Raw genomic sequence first — 15,895 nt, 5'->3', positions numbered from 1 at the left:
TCTTAAATCCCACTGAACAGGGGAAGAGAAAGAGACAGAGACACAAAGATAGCAACACAGAGGTAAATAAACATGGAGACAAGACACTGAGAATAAGACAGAAGGGGAAATGCCCAAAGTCTCATATCTCTGACAAGTTAAGTCACTTTTATTCATAAAAAACCCAGAACTTAAATATAATTATAAACCACACATAAACATAATCATAGAACAATTAAAAGTAAAACATACCAAAAACACATCAAATGGAGAGTGAAGCAAATATTATTAATAACAACAAATGCACATATTAATAATATAAACCAAAATCCTTCAATAAAAAGGCTACAAACAGAAACAACAATTTGAAACAGCAATAAGAAAACAGTGAAAGTGACTACAGATATAGACCTTCCTAGGGAGGCCTGAAGTGCAAACATACCCTCTACACTCCCTTCATAAAACAGGGGACCATGATTACCACCATAGTTGGCCGGTCTGAAGGCACTGACCTCAACTTCCATACAATGTTTGAGCAGGACAACCAGGACAGACCCACAACATACAGAGCCTTAAGTGACCGCAGGCAAATCTCATCCACCCCACCACCACAGTGATGGGCAAGTCTCCCTGCCCACTGTACAAAATGTGCTTCACAGACATTGTTTCATGTTGTAAAGATTGTGCCTTAAAAAAATAGCCACAAGAAGTTTTAAAGAAATCTTTATTTCACTTTTAAGACACATAACCAACACCAACATACGAATCAACAGGATGAGCACATGCTGAAATTCAGTCTTCATGAAAATCAAGATTAAATCACAAAATGTTTGGTCTCATGTGTGTTTCTTTCCAGCTTTGACTCTGTGGAGTAAAACCTCTCCACTAAACAAAAAAATAAAACATCTCAGCAACTTTTTTGTCACCTCCACAGCTCAACACGATACAAATATCACATCAAATGAATGTAAATACGTGTTTCATCTTCATTACAGGTTTTAATGGAATATGCAACAAACAGAATTAGGGCTGTGACATATCATATGATCTGCAATAATACTGGTATAAATGTTTACAAAAAAGTGTGTTTAGAGGAACATCATGTGTTTGCATTCACCCCAATGAGTCAACCCCAGTCATGTCTCACAGCCAGAGCCATATGTCGGGCTCCAGTCACAGTTTGGTAGCTGAATGTTCGCAAAATATGCAAGAAAACTTTTCCCACTGAAAGTGAAAAAAGCAAACCTGTTACAACACTTTAAGCAAAAACACACTTGAGTACAACCGGGCTGTGAAGGCACGTGAGCAGGAGATACTAGCAGCAGTGATGTGCGACCCAAAGGTAAACAAATGATTCAACCATGCATCACTGGAGCACTCGCGAGTTACATTTCATATAACAGCAAGAGCAGTCAGTGGATGGAAATTACTGATGTGCTACACGGTGGAAAAGCAGGAGGTTAAAAAGCTCGACCCAAGATGAAACAAACCAGGTAGAATTTCTTTTCCTTATATGCAGAGGTGGAAAGAGTACTAAAATATTTTACTCAAGTAAAAGTACTATTACTTTGCTGAAATTTTACTCAAGTACAAGTAAAATTACCTGTCTAAAAATGTACTCAAGTAAAAGTAAAAAGTAGCTCATTTAAAATGTACTCAGAGTAAAAGTTACATAGTTACTTTTCTGTCAGCAGGAGGACAGCCGCTTCTGAGTAGTGCAAAAAAGGACAGTGGGATATAAATCTCAAAGTAGTTCTTTTTTAGTGAAAAGAAAAACTTTACAAATTAAAGTGCAGTGGCAGTTAAACTGCAAGTCTATACATGAAAATGGATAATGGTCACCAAACCAATCAACCAAACCAAACCGTCAGGTATCACAGTGTTTTCAATACAAAACCATATCATTCTTTCACATGAGAATGTGTTCTAAACTGTCAAATAAGAGAACAAGTACTGAACTGAACGGCAGCTGCTTTAAAAATGTTTTTGAATTTTTTAAACTTGGCCCTGCCCTACTGTACCTCTAGATTAAAGTTCCTTTGTATCCATCCTAGAGTGTTACTCTCTGAACTTCCTGTTAATTTTGAGGAGCAGTTGATTTTCAGAGTTAGTAGAGTTCATCCTTGCTCACTTTGCAGTGAACAGTAGTCCAGCACGGCTAAAGAGACGCTCGAAGGCAGCTGAGGCAGGCAGGCCAGTGTTAAGTTTGAGAGAAAGTTTTTTGATGTCCCTAATAAGACATCAATGCATTACATAGCTACCGCTGGTAAATTATACCAATATACCTCGTGGGTTTTTTTTTTTATTGGACAGTAACAGGCTAGTTAACGGGAGGTTGCAAGTGCTAATTAACAAGTAACAGAAGTCAGCTGTCTTTGACTAATCTAAGGTAAGTGAGCGCTCTGTTATTCTTTTGCCTGCAGTGTGAACATATGTGGGTTAAGTAAGAAAGTAGCCGCTTCTGTCTTTAATTTAACTATTTTTTTAAATAAATTCTTATTATTAACAAACAGGAAAAACGTAGGTAAACACATTTTCTTTTGGCAATTTACCAACCCAGTAAAAAAAATGTAAGTTGCGTGGACAACAACGTGCCCGATTACAGCAAGTTGCTAGTACCAACCAACGTTATCTGTGTTCTTCACAGATGTCTTAACTTAATGTGATTAATTTGAACACAGCCTTTTTGCTACCATAACGGTACGAGTTGTATTTAACTTACCTCCACATGCTTGCGCAGGTTTGATGTGGAATTTTTAAAAGCTGCTAACTCGGTCTCTCTGGGCAAACACAGCTTACACTGCATAATAAAGCTGTTGCCTTTCTTGCACTTGAAGCCGAAATGGTCCCTTAAATACGGCCAGGGGTTCACATCCGTTTCTTCGAGTTCAGGGTCAGCAGAATTCGACGGGGCTTCTTTTTTCACTGGATCCATAACACCGATGTCAGACTCCATCTTTAACGTGACCTTAGCGCCAATTTGTTCTACTACCCATCATTCCCTGCAGTATTTCCGAAGCGCAATGGTTTTTTTAATTTACTCAGTAACGGGTGTGATTGAAAACGTAGCGAACTACAATACTTTTTAAAAAATATACTTAAGTAAAAGTAAAATTACAGACTTGAAAAATGACTTTAAAAAGTACAAATACACAAAAAAACTACTCAATTACAGTAACGCAAGTAAATGTAATTCGTTACTTTCCACCTCTGCTTATATGACAGAATTGTGCAGGCTCCGCATTACAAGGTTATTTTGGATATTAAGCTAGAGTGTAAGCACTTGTAATACACTTTTCTTAAAACTTCCAGGAAAAACACCCCTGAGGATACTTATGTGCTCATATTTCATGTATGCCGTGTCACTAACATTGCACTATAATGTTGTTCATAGAGTATTTAAAGGTAGAATGGGAGGCAGAGCCTTCAGCTTTTAAGATTAGACTTAAAACTTTCCTTGTTGCAGATGGGGGTCCCTCCCTGAGCCTGGTTCTGCTGGAGGTTTCTTCCTGTTAAAAAGGAGTTTTTCCTTCCCACTGTCGCCAAAACGCTTGCTAATAGGGGGTCATATGACTGTTTGGGTTTTCTCTGTTTTCATTGTATTATTGTTGGGTCTTTACCTTACAATATCAAGCACCTTGAGGTGGCCACATTTTCACACTTTGAATTAGCTAAGCTGTCATCAGTGACAGCAGCTCACTGGAAGAGAAAGATGGAAAATCCATCATTTACTTACACATATAAATGCTGCTGCCTGCCGAGCTGATAAAATGTACATTATTTTTTTTAAATGTAAGTTTCTTGAAATATTATTTTGAGGCTATATCTCCCACCCCTACATACAATAAACAATACAGAGTTTTTTAAGGAAGGAGGTCATCTGATCTGCTCTGATCTGGCTTCTCAGTGGACTGCTTCATCTGACAGTTCTCCCACTTTTAACTAGTGTGAATCCTCATGTGTCTTTGTAACTGTATCCTCTGAATGAAGCTTTTCACCTGTGTGGATTCTCATGTGAGTTTTCAAGTTTATCATCAGGCTGAATCTTTTTCCGCAGGTGCTGCAAGAATGTGGCTTCTCACCTGTGTGAACCCTCATATGTCTCGTTAGTTTGGATCTGTACTCAAAGGTTTTTCCACAAATCTCACATTTCACAAACTTTTTACTTGTGTCAGTTTTACGCTGACTCTCTGACACAGGAAAGTTGTCTTGCTGATCTCTGCTCTCTGGTTCAGGAGAGCTGGAAGAAAGGAGATGTTCACTGTCCAGCTCTGGCTCACTTTCCTCATAAGTAGGAGCCACCATGAAGATAATAATGCCTTCAGTCTCCTGCTTCACTACAAGCTGATCTACGTCCTGACTGGTGCAAGGTTCCTCCTCTTCCTCTTTTATCTGTGGAAGCTCCGGATCCTCCTGGTCGAGGCTGAAGTTTCTCTCCTGGTCCCCAAAAACCAGTTCCTCCTCACATTCATGCTGTTGTGGGAAAGCTGAGGTGACAAATGGACAAAATTACTTGTCTTAGATAAATATAGAAGTATAACAAGAATGACTACTCGGCAGTGGTGTCTACAGCTGTCCATTTCCAACTCTACAACAGAGTTTAATCAAAATATCATCCGAAATATCATCATATCATTTACCCAGACCTGGAAACTGTTAAAATAAGATTTCATGCACTCACTTCTAACACGTTAGTAAATTTCTATGCACCAATCACAGTTTGTCCACCAATTACTGTTGGAAAGATGTTTATGTAAATGATAAGACAAACATCAGACAGAAGGGGAAATTTAAAAGTAGGATTAAAATATGGGGATAAAAAGCAGCGAAGCTCTCAGAAAACCTCGACTAACAATCAGCTGAGTTTATTTAAACACTGGCCTTGAAGAACTCTGATGTGTTTCCAAAATATCTTTATTGAATGAATTAAAGTCATATTAATTTTTAGGTAAGACCATTACGGTTTTACATACCCCTGCTGTGTAAGTTCATTTCAGGTTTCCAGATGTTATCCAGCTGTCTGAGCTGCTCTTCTTCAGTCCAGATGAGGCCTTCATCCTCCTGTTTGAGTACAATCTTTTCTACGTCATCGCTGATGCAGAGTTCCTCCTCTTCCTCTTTGATCTGTGGAGGATCTGGGCCCTCCTGGTCCAGACTGGAGTTCCTCTCCTGGTTGGAGACCTGCTGGTCATACAGGCCCTCCTCTTCCTCACACTTCATGTTAGGGGGAGATCTTGAGGAAGGGTCACTGAGGAAAAAGGTTAATAATGTGATGACAGGAAAACACATCTGAGCAAATATAGTCCACTCTGAGCATGTCCTCATATGGGAGTGAAATTTAAACTGTACAAATGTGAAAAATGAAAGTGTAAGTTACTCTCGAGCTCTGATACTCTTATTAGGAAAGTTCAGAGTACAAATCATTCAGGTAGCTGCTGCCAGCTTCACGCTGCAAGTAAATGTTTGTCATTGTTGTAGATTAAACTGAAAATCTCACAGTGCCATAGCAGATAAGTACCAGTCAGGTTTCACAGCCAGTCATTGCACAGAATCAACCCAACTAAAGTCATCAGTGATCTGAAGATTATTAGGGACTCAGAGTTTCAGTCTTAGTTCTATTTGATCTCATTGCTGCCTTTGATACTGTTGATCATGACATTTTAAATCAAAGGTTTCATCATTTAGTTGGTTTAACTGGACAGTTCTCAATTGGCTCTCGACCTTTGACCCAGTTAAACCTCTCAGGTCATCAGGTTCAGATCTGTTAACTGTTCCCAAAATCAGATGTAAGTGTGCTAAGAGTGTGTTCAGTTACTGTGCTCCTGTTCTTTGGAGCATGCAGCCATAGTTTGCCTGCTGTGGCTGCATTCAAAACTAACAACTATGTTTCCATGCTTTGTGAATAACACTGACATCTGTGAGATTTGAGCTGATTTAGTTCGAGTTAAGACTGTTTATTAGAACATTACAAAGTTATTTTAAAAACTTCATCATTTTCTTGAACCCAAATATAATTCAGTTGAAAAATATACATTTTAACATGAGGTGAGGATGGTGGGGGAGGCACGATGGTCTTGTAGGGTTAGACCCTGATTAAGGGGTATTTTTGAAAGTAAAGCCCATCTCTCAAAGTCCCTGCCGGCCTGCCTCCACCTCGGGAAGCCTGTGGGTGCAGACGGAGGTGAGGAGCACCACAGGCGGCAGAGGACTGTCTGTAGCCCCGGAGTGAGGGTCAGAGAGCCGAAGCAGACAGCGAACTGTGGCACAGTGCAGAAAACAGAAGCTTTCCCTCCCTGCCTCCTTTATCTTAATCTTCTAAATAAATCTTCTATAAAGGCACTTTCTCTCGGTCTCAAGGTTTGTTTAATGCTAAAAGTTTACCGTAAAAAAGAGACGCACTTGTGTGATTAGCCGCTCCCTGATTTCAGTATGTTAGCCTACAAGCTGAGCTCTGATCAGGTCCTACATGAGTTGTATTCTTGTGTTAGTCCACTGAGACCATCGCAGTTTTACCTGTTATGCGTAACTTTATCTCGGGTTTCCGGCTGATATCCAGCAGTCTCTGCTGAAGGTTGATCTCATACTGGACGATCAGACGTTCTGTTAACCTCAGAGCAGATTTCTTCTGCAGCAGTCAGCCGGTCTCTCCACTATTGCTTCTAAACGAACAATAAAAAAAATGTAATTATAGAAAAACACTTCTGAGAAGATAAAGTTTTAGTTAAAGTCTGTAATGAGGGCATGTTGCTCACATTTGCAGGTGAAATTAAAAGTGTGTAAAAATGAAGTTATTTGTGCACTCTGATGCAAATGAGAACTTGAGTTCTGACATTTTTCAGCAACATTAAGAGTAAAAAAAACCTTTCAAACAAAAAAGAACTCACTTATTACTGACTGACTGATGATCTATTTTGGAGTTGATCTCGAAACTGATCTACATCTTGATATTTTTCAAAATAATCTTCACTATTGGGGGTGGCTGTAGCTCAGGCGGTAGAGCAGATCATCTACTGATCGGTTCGATTCCCGGCTTCACCTAGTCTGCATTTCAAATATCCTTGGGCAAGATACTAACTCCAAGTTGCCTCAAGTTGCTCTTTGATCTGTGGAATGTGTGTCTGAATGTTGGTAGAAAGCACTAAGAAAAATGTGCTTGTGCGAATGGGAGTGAGTGGGTGAATGCACAAGTTTTGTAAAGCGCTTTGAGTGCTCAAGATTGAGTAGAAAAGCGCTATATAAGAACCAGTCCATTTAAAACTCCCTGTCATGTTTTCACGAATACACATTAAATAGATCTGACTGATACAAACTGTAGGTTTAATATTAATGTTAACACTTCAGAAAAGCGATTACAGTTTTACCGCTGGTCTGTAAATCTTTCTCAGGTTTCCAGATGTTATGCAGCTGTCTGAGCCGCTCTTCCCCGCTCCAGACGACGATGCCTTCATCCTCGTGTTTCACTACAAGCTGTTCTCCCTCTTGACTGATGCAGAGTTCCTCCTGTTCCTCTTTGATCTGTGGGGGATCTGTGTCCTCCTGGTCCAGATTGAAGTTCCTCTCCTGCTTCCAGACCTGCTGGCCAGCCAGATCTTCCTCCTCCTTACACTTCATGTTGATGTGGGACTTGAGGAACAAAGTAAAAAGAAAAAGATTAGACAGGTAAAGGTGCAGCCTCAGTCAGCAGGGCTGTACACTGTGAGCATGTTGCTCACATATGTGAGAGAGGTTTGTACAAATGTTTCAGAAGCACCATGTGACTCCCTCTCTTTGTTGGAAAGTCTTATTAATTCACTTTATAACTATTACTTTGAAGATAAATTTCTACCATCACAAAAATATTATGACCTCTTTAAAAACAAACAACGGCAACTACATGACTTAAATTCCATGTTTAGATGAAGGTAATGGTCAATGCCTTTTGACAGGGGAAAAACCTCCACACAGAAGAATCTTACTTGGCTGAATCATAAATTATTCACCATGATTAAAACTGCAGATGAGCAATAATCTGCATTTTATTTTAGCCAAAGAGGAATGTTTCTGTTTGTCTGTGATCTGACTTTTTCTGCTGGGTCCAAATTTCATTTTATCCTGTGTAAGTTTGTTTCTCTTCCTGTTAACTAGCAAAGTCAAAATCACCTTGATTCATTTAACTTTAATTAAATTATAAATGTAATCATTTTATTGAACAATTAATTTCATTTCAATGAAAAACAATTACTTAAAAGAAAGAGATTAAGTTGGAGAGAGACATGTGGCCATCTTTTAGTGAGTTAGACCCTGATTAAGGGGTATTTTTAAAAGTAAAGCCCATCTCTCAAAGTCCCTGCCGGCCTGCCTCCACCTCGGGAAGTCTGTGGGTGCAGACGGAGGTGAGGAGCACCACAGGCGGCAGAGAACTGTCTGTAGCCCCGGAGTGAGGCGTCGTGAACCGAAGCAGACAGCGAACTGTGGCACAGTGCAGAAAACCGAAGCTTTCCCTCCCTGTTTGGTTTTGATGTGTCTCATGAAAGTCTATTGTTAAAAGTTGACCTTTAAAAAAAACGGACGCACTTGTTTGATTAGCTGCTCTCTGATTTTAGCCTGTTAGCTTACAGACTGAGCTCAGATCGTTCCTGTGTTAGTTCATTGAGAACATCACAGTTTTACATACCTGCTGCGTGACTTCATCTCGGGTCTCCGGCTGATATACAGCAGTCTGAGCCAGTGGCGGATCTCATCATCCTGGACGACTGTTTTTAATGTTTTTAACCACGGAGATTTCTTCTGCATCATCAGTCTCTCATTGTTAAACTCTCCCAGAAACTGAAGACAGTTGTGCCATTTCCGCGCTTCTTCTTCTTCTATTGAGTAGACGGCAGACTACACATGTCCAAGGGTAATACTGTCCTCCTCAGGCCATTGGCATCAAGTCAAAGCCTTAAAGTCTGGTACTTTGCGCATGGTCATTTTTTACGAACAGCAGAATCACAAGACAAAGCGTGCCAATGTTTATACTTTTCACTGTGACTGCCAAATAGATGAAAAAGTAGATGTTAAAAAACAACTTATAGTTTTGTCATTGGGCTGGTAGAAAGCTATGAGTTTCTGTCCCTTTGTCTGACCTTAGAGACTTATTTTAAAAGGAAACATTACAATCCTTTAAAGCAAGTATTTTCACCTCTGTTCCCCCCTCTGTACTTAGCTTTTTTGTTGTCATGTCAGTAATTGTCCAGTTGATGGCTCCCTTGGATCACAAGCCTGTCTCATGAGTCCAAGTGAATATATTCTTAATAAACAGCTTTGAAGAATTTGTGACCAACTTTGTTTCATTCGGAACATCATCATCATGAGTCAAACTCACTCTTGGATCTACAAAATATTTAACAAAAACAAACATCACTGAATCATAAGGTATTTGCTCCAACTCTTAGTCCAGAAACACATGAGTGAACTAGATCAGCTGCTCCTCCAGTTCAGCTGTGGATTTATATCATTATTTATATTTGTAAAGTGGATATGCAGTTTTTCAGTACTAATATAAGCATTTTATATCATTGCTTTATTGACAGATGTTTGGTGTTCAAGGTCAGGCATCAGTTTGAAAAAACAAACAAACAAACACACTGAGTTGAACTTGAACTTCCTACTGACAAAAACTAAAATTGGTGCAAAAATAACCAGAAACATATAAGAAGCATCCTGGAGGTGCTGCAGACAAGATAGGACCAATAACATGTCAACAGGAAATCCTTTTTACTAATTTGTTTATTTCTTTTTAGATTTTTACTCTCCATTTTAAGCCATGATGTTTGCTGATACTGTGTTCCTACTGTTTGTTCTCATTAATAGTTCTGTTTTTAACATTCTGTGCTGAAGCTGGAGGAAATGTTTCTACAGTGTCAGATGATACAGCTCCAAACTAAATAAGTGACTAACTAACGATGCTTTAATACACTTTACTATAAATTATGATATAGTGCACTTTCTTAAAATTTCTTATTGCTCTGTAATTAATTGTTTTCTTTATAAATGTACAAATGAGAATAAAATCTGTGTGATAAAGGAAGGTCTGTAGACTTCTCTGTTAAGATCAGTGAAGAGAAACAACAACATACAAATACCTAAGAAAAATATTCAGTAAACATTTAGAAGATAGAGAAGTTTATGTTGTCATGTGGAGAAATTTTTCAAATAAAAATATCCATAAGCATTGATAGTCTCCATGGCTGAACAGACACAGGAAAGAGCTCCACCTATAAAACGTAAAAACATCAAGACAACATGTTGAAGATGTCGAGGTACTGCCCATAATGTTTGACTGACATCTGATTTATGTGCAGCACATAAATACCACAATAATGATGGAGAGAAACTAAAAGGGAACTAAAATACAGATTTAAACTTACAACAATATGAAAGACTTCAGTCTATTTCACTTTAATCAACTCAGCAGTGGCTCCATAATAGTAAACAAACAGTCCATTACAATAAAGCCTCAGTCCAGCATAGAGCGGCTGAGTGAATGTGGTCTGGACTCTGTGGAGGAGAGTCATGGTTTCAGAGACGCTGTAGAAGGACAAAATACCTGCTCTGTGATCCAGGTACACTCCTACTCTGGAGGAACGAGGACCTGAGACAGGAGTTTGGATGTTGTTGTACCGAAATGTAAAACTGTTGTTGTTACAATCTAATGACCAAGATTTGTCATTATATCCAAATCCACATTCATTACCCCCTCCTTTTCTGCTGATATTCTTGTATGCGACTGCTACATAAACTCCTCTCCCTCTCCACTCCACCTCCCAGTAACAACGTCCAGTTAGACTCTCTCTACTCAGGACCTGAAACCATCTAGTGAATCTGTCTGGATGATCAGAATAAGACTGTTCTTGATCCATTAATGTTGCTTTTCTGTTCCCCTCTGATAATAACAGCCATGTGTTTGCTGTGTTTGGATCCAGTGTGATTTCACATGAATATTTTAAGAATCCAGCTCTGGTCTTTGGCTCTGGTGGATCTGACAGTAAAACATCCACTTCAGTGACTGTCAGTGAGATCTTTGTCCATTCCTCTCTCAGAATGTCCTGTAGTTTATCTCTGACCTCTGACACAGCTGCTGTCACATCCTCAAAGTAGCTCAGAGGACGGATATTGATGCTGGATGAGTCTGTAGACTCACTGAGTGCTGACAGTGAGGGGTAGTTGTGTAGAAACTGGATGTGATCCTCTGTGTGTGAGAGCTGCTTCAGCTCAGCATCTTTCCTCTTCAGCTCAGTGATCTCCTGCTCCAGCTTCTCCTGAAGCTCTTTGACTCGACTCACTTCAGTTTCCTGCTGGGATCTGATCTGCTGCTTCACATCAGAGCTTCTTTTCTGGATGAGATGGATCAGCTCAGTGAAGATCTTCTCACTGTGCTCCACTGTTTGATCAGCAGACTGATTGATGGCCTCCACCTCCTGTTGAAGCAGCTTCACATCTTTCTCTCTGTCCTGGATTCTCTGCTGGATGTTTTGTCGACTCACCTCCAGCTCTCTCTGCCTCTCAGTCCTTTCTGCTGCAGCTGAGACTGTGTCGTGGCCTTTATGTTCATCCACAGAGCAGAGATAACAGATACTCTGCTGATCAGTACGGCAGAACATCTTCATCACCTCATCATGACGAGAGCAGATCTTCTCCTGGAGCTTCTTGGAGGGCTCCACCAGCTTGTGTTTCTTTAATGGAGCCACATCATAATGAGGCTGAAGGTGTTTCTCACAGTAAGAGACCAAACACATCAAACAGGACTTCATTGCTTTGATTTTTCTTCCATTGCAGAAATCACAGGCCACATCTTCAGGTCCAGCATAGCAGTGATCAGCAGGAGCAGCTTGGAGTCCAGTCTTCTTCAGCTCCTCCACTAAAACTGCTAACATGGTGTTTTTCACCAGGACAGGCCTCGCTGTGAAAGTCTGTCTGCACTGAGGGCAGCTGTAGATTTTCTTCTTTTCCTCTTCATCCCAGAAGCTTTCAATACACTTCATGCAGTAGCTGTGTCCACAGGGAATAGTCACCGGATTCTTCAGTAGATCCAAACAGATCGAACAAGAGAAGGTTTCTCGGTCCAGCTGAACACTTTTCTGCGCCATTTCACCCAACAGTGTCAGTGACTGTGTGAGTTTCACTTCCTCAGAACTGAAACTGCTCTGATCTAAACAACATAGGTTTCTGTAGCGAATGGGATCTGTCAGCTCTTATACGTCACCACATGTTGGTTGCACCCATCTTCAAACTGCAGATCAGAAGGGGAGGGAACAAGGGAACATGTGGACAGAGAGGAGGTGCTGAGTTAGAGAGCAGGAAGAGGGAGGGTTATCAGACACTAATTCAATCCTGGAACATGTGAGCCTGTGAGTTTTTCATTTAAAAATAGCACTGCTCAGCCTTTAAAGTTGTTAAATAAACGTAACATTTAAAAGACAATCTTTTTATGTAAATTAGTTTAAATTATCATTTTAGTCATTACAGGATATCAAATACTGCAGCTGAACTAAGAAATTGTTGTAGAAAAAAGCAATAAAAGGTCGTTCCCCCTCTGTCCCCTCCTGGTCACCTGTGCCTCAATTTTATGAGATGAGATGGATCAGCTCAGTGAAGATCTTCTCACTGTGCTCACTGTTTTATCAGCAGACTGATTTTATTCCACAACCTAGACATCCACATTACTCACACTCTCATAACACATACATATAGGGCCTTGGGATCGGGCATGTTATACGGTGTCCAGAGGACAGTCTTTGTATTCAACCTCACCTCTGGCGCTGGTGCCTATGGAGCGCCAGGACTGCCATAATGAATTAATTAAATACACCATTAAATAATGAATTAAATGTGGCAATAATTAATTAAAATTGGAATTAATTAATTAAATAAACAGTTATGACACATGTAATTAATTAATTATTGACACGTTTAATTAATTATTTATGTATTTCACATTTTAATTAATTATTCCATCCATCCATTCGCTTCCGCTTATCCTTTTCAGGGTCGCGGGGGGCGCTGGAGCCTATCCCAGCTGTCATAGGGCGAGAGGCGGGGTACACCCTGGACAGGTCGCCAGTCTGTCGCAGGGCCAACACACATTTAATTAATTAATTATTGACACATTTAATTAATTATTTAATGATATATTTATTTATTTCATTTTGGCAGTCCTGGCGCCTGGCTCTCATCTTGAAATAATTTTATCTGTCAGCCTCACCCATCAAACTCAGGGGGCGGGGTTAACGCTGATCAAGTCAAAACCATTGCTTAGGCCTGGTGGCCATTGTTTCTAGCACACAACAACCGGCATGTGGAAGCTAATGTGGCGAGACGAGGTTGGGATATAAAGTAAATACTCTTTGCAGTTTTAAAAAGACAACGCCACCCTGGGAATTTCACCCAGAGAATACTGAAAGTAACACTAAATCACCAGAAAGGCACTTAGGTTCGCTATACTCAGTCCAGAGACGAGGTTCAATGATCAACAAATTCACAATTTATTAATAATTATTTAAAACACCATATAAAAGCACAATCATAAATATTCAAGTACAAATATGCTTAAAAAGGTATTCAGAGCTGAGGCTTACCAGTGGAGGGGCAGGGATGCCACATACAACTAAAGAAAGAAAACACACCAAAACACAAGTGCAACACACTATCACACACACTCACACTAATAAACTAAACAAGGCAGGTGTGTACACTCAAGGGATCCCACCACCAAGGCACCCTAGTCTCCTCCACGTCGGCACTCCGCATCTGAATAAAAAGAAACAAAGAAAATTTTAATATATTACAACAAACTAATGTGTAGCACCGGGGGATAACCCAACTGCAGGACCACACTGGTGATCTACAGCTAGAAAAAGGGCCTCCCACCAGTGGTGTAACAAAAATCCAAACTACAAATCAAAAGCAATAAAACAACATACAATCTGGATAAAACTCTAAAATCTGGAGCAAACGGAATCGCCGTACTGCTCCAACTTGCCGTCCACACGACGATAAGTTAACAGTCAATCAATATGCACGCCAGCTGACTCCGATAACCGGCATGCATATGGCCGTTGTCCACGCCGACGTCCACTGTAAAAGCTGACAGCAGCAGGGAAAGAATTCTCACAACGGGAACAGACGGTAAAAGCACAGCAAGGCAAAACAGCAGCACTTCAGTTCACGTAGCTTGGCGCAAAACTAAGGCCCACACTTCCTGCGAAACATAATAAATAATTACTATAAAAGAACAATAGAAGGCAGAGAGCGTAACAAAAGTTGATTACGTACCAAGTAAGCCGGGTCATAGAATGTAAGCAGAATAGCTCAGAGGAGGCTTCTATAGCTACGACCAGCCGCGATGGAGACTTTAGAGGAGTAACCCACAAACGATCTCTACCACACCGAGGAAGTCAGGTGACCAAAAAGGAGATCACAGGCAAGCGATGCAGAGACACTCAAATGGCCACTATTTATACCAGCGCCCCCTAATGGGCCAGGCTGAAAGTGGGTTGGACCGAGGGATAACATTCATCCTGCCACATTCTACCCCTCCTTCTTGCATCGTCGCCCCGACGATGAATTACAAAGACACCCAGATTAGTCCCAAGGCCTAAAAAATGCAGAGACGGCATGTACCCTAGGCTCAGAAATAGAGTTAGCAGCCCCTTGTGCCACCTCCCCTGTTGGTCTTGGGAGATGATGGATGTTTGAATGCTGGCCAGCTGTGGACCGGGTTGTTTTTCGCACCACCACATTTCTTGTATCAGAACTCGTAGAGAGAGCAGGAAGAGAGCTAGATGGAACTGGTGCTACACTCGGAGTAACTGTACCAGTGGCTGGAACATCGGAAGTTCGGTCTTCTGGTGGAAGCAACAACTCAGGGCTACTTGGAATCACTGCCACTGGGCTGTAAGATGGTGAAACATTTACTTGAGAAGCTCCTATGCTCAGGAATAACAGGTCACTGTCACGTGATGAGTCATGTCCTGGTTCTGGGGAGGATATTTCTGGGCCATGTGAGCTACTGCTTGGAGCAGGCCCTTCTGATGGTGTAGCTGCCGTTACCACAGCCTTCAACAAGGTACGATGAACATGCTTCACACTGCTGAGATCATCTGCAGGTGCAATGGTATATACTGCCCCACCTCCTTTAGGTGCCTTCAGGATTCTATATACCACGGGTTTCCATTTATCTTGGATTTTACATCTCCCTCTTCCACTCAGATCGCGCAGGAACACCAACTGGCCATTGTTCAATGGTGCCTCTTTCACCTTTTTATCATGGTGCCTCTTTCTGCGGTCGGCAGCCAATTGCAATCGTTCCTTGGCTCCTTCATGTACAACCTGTAGCCGGGCTTGATGCTCCTGAATCCACTCGTGCACATCTCCACTGATGGGGTCCAGTACTCTGCCCAACAGAAAGTCCACTGGCAACCTGGGTTCTTGCCCAAACATCAATAAGAATGGGGTTTCCCCAGTAGCCTGATGGGGAGTGGTATTATAACAGTAGAGTAACTGGGGCAAACATACATTCCAGTCTCCTTTTCTGGATACTGGCAGGGTCCGCAACAAATTGTGCAAAGTCCTATTAAAACGTTCACACTGACCATTTCCAGCCGGATGATAAGGAGTAGTGTGGGACTTCTCGATACCATAAAACCTGCAGAGCTGCTGGATCAGGGAGCTTTCAAAGTTACGACCCTGATCGGAATGGATACGCGCTGGTACACCAAACTTCGAAAACCACTCAGTCACGAGAACCTGGGCCACTGTAGCAGCACATTGGTCACGAGTGGGGACAGCCAATGTATACTTGCTGAAAACATCAGTCATCACTAAAACGTTCTCCAGCCCATTCCGGGAAGGTTCGAGCAAGGTGTAATCAATGGCCAAGATTTCATTTGGTCGAGAA

At 41.1% G+C, this 15,895-nt stretch overlaps 2 protein-coding genes across 3 annotated transcripts; both read right to left on the bottom strand.

Moving 5' to 3' along the window:
- Positions 1 to 686: 686 nt before the first annotated feature.
- Positions 687 to 5,218, bottom strand: LOC147307748 (uncharacterized). Its single transcript, XM_086273185.1, has 2 exons — positions 4,953 to 5,218; positions 687 to 4,466 (listed from the first exon to the last, which is right to left on the bottom strand). Exons 1-2 carry the CDS (start codon positions 5,197 to 5,199, stop codon positions 3,922 to 3,924), a joined length of 792 nt encoding a protein of 263 aa, XP_086129311.1. The 5' UTR covers positions 5,200 to 5,218; the 3' UTR covers positions 687 to 3,921.
- A 5,170-nt stretch (positions 5,219 to 10,388) lies between these two features.
- Positions 10,389 to 12,125, bottom strand: LOC147307747 (tripartite motif-containing protein 16-like). Of its 2 annotated transcripts, XM_086273033.1 has the most exons (2): positions 11,977 to 12,086; positions 10,389 to 11,928 (listed from the first exon to the last, which is right to left on the bottom strand). In XM_086273033.1, exons 1-2 carry the CDS (start codon positions 12,084 to 12,086, stop codon positions 10,389 to 10,391), a joined length of 1,650 nt encoding a protein of 549 aa, XP_086129159.1. The 2 variants fall into 2 exon arrangements, with proteins under 2 accessions (XP_086129159.1, XP_086129160.1); XM_086273034.1 differs by having other exon boundaries at positions 10,389 to 12,125.
- Between the last annotated feature and the right edge of the window lie 3,770 nt (positions 12,126 to 15,895).

This window comes from Aulonocara sp. 'chitande type north' Nkhata Bay, linkage group LG18 (assembly GCF_057382095.1).
Source record: "Aulonocara sp. 'chitande type north' Nkhata Bay isolate Kocher_YH1m ecotype deep benthic linkage group LG18, A_spYH_male_GT1.1, whole genome shotgun sequence".
Classification (NCBI taxonomy): domain Eukaryota; kingdom Metazoa; phylum Chordata; class Actinopteri; order Cichliformes; family Cichlidae; genus Aulonocara; species Aulonocara sp. 'chitande type north' Nkhata Bay.
This window is presented reverse-complemented; position numbering and strand designations above follow the sequence as displayed.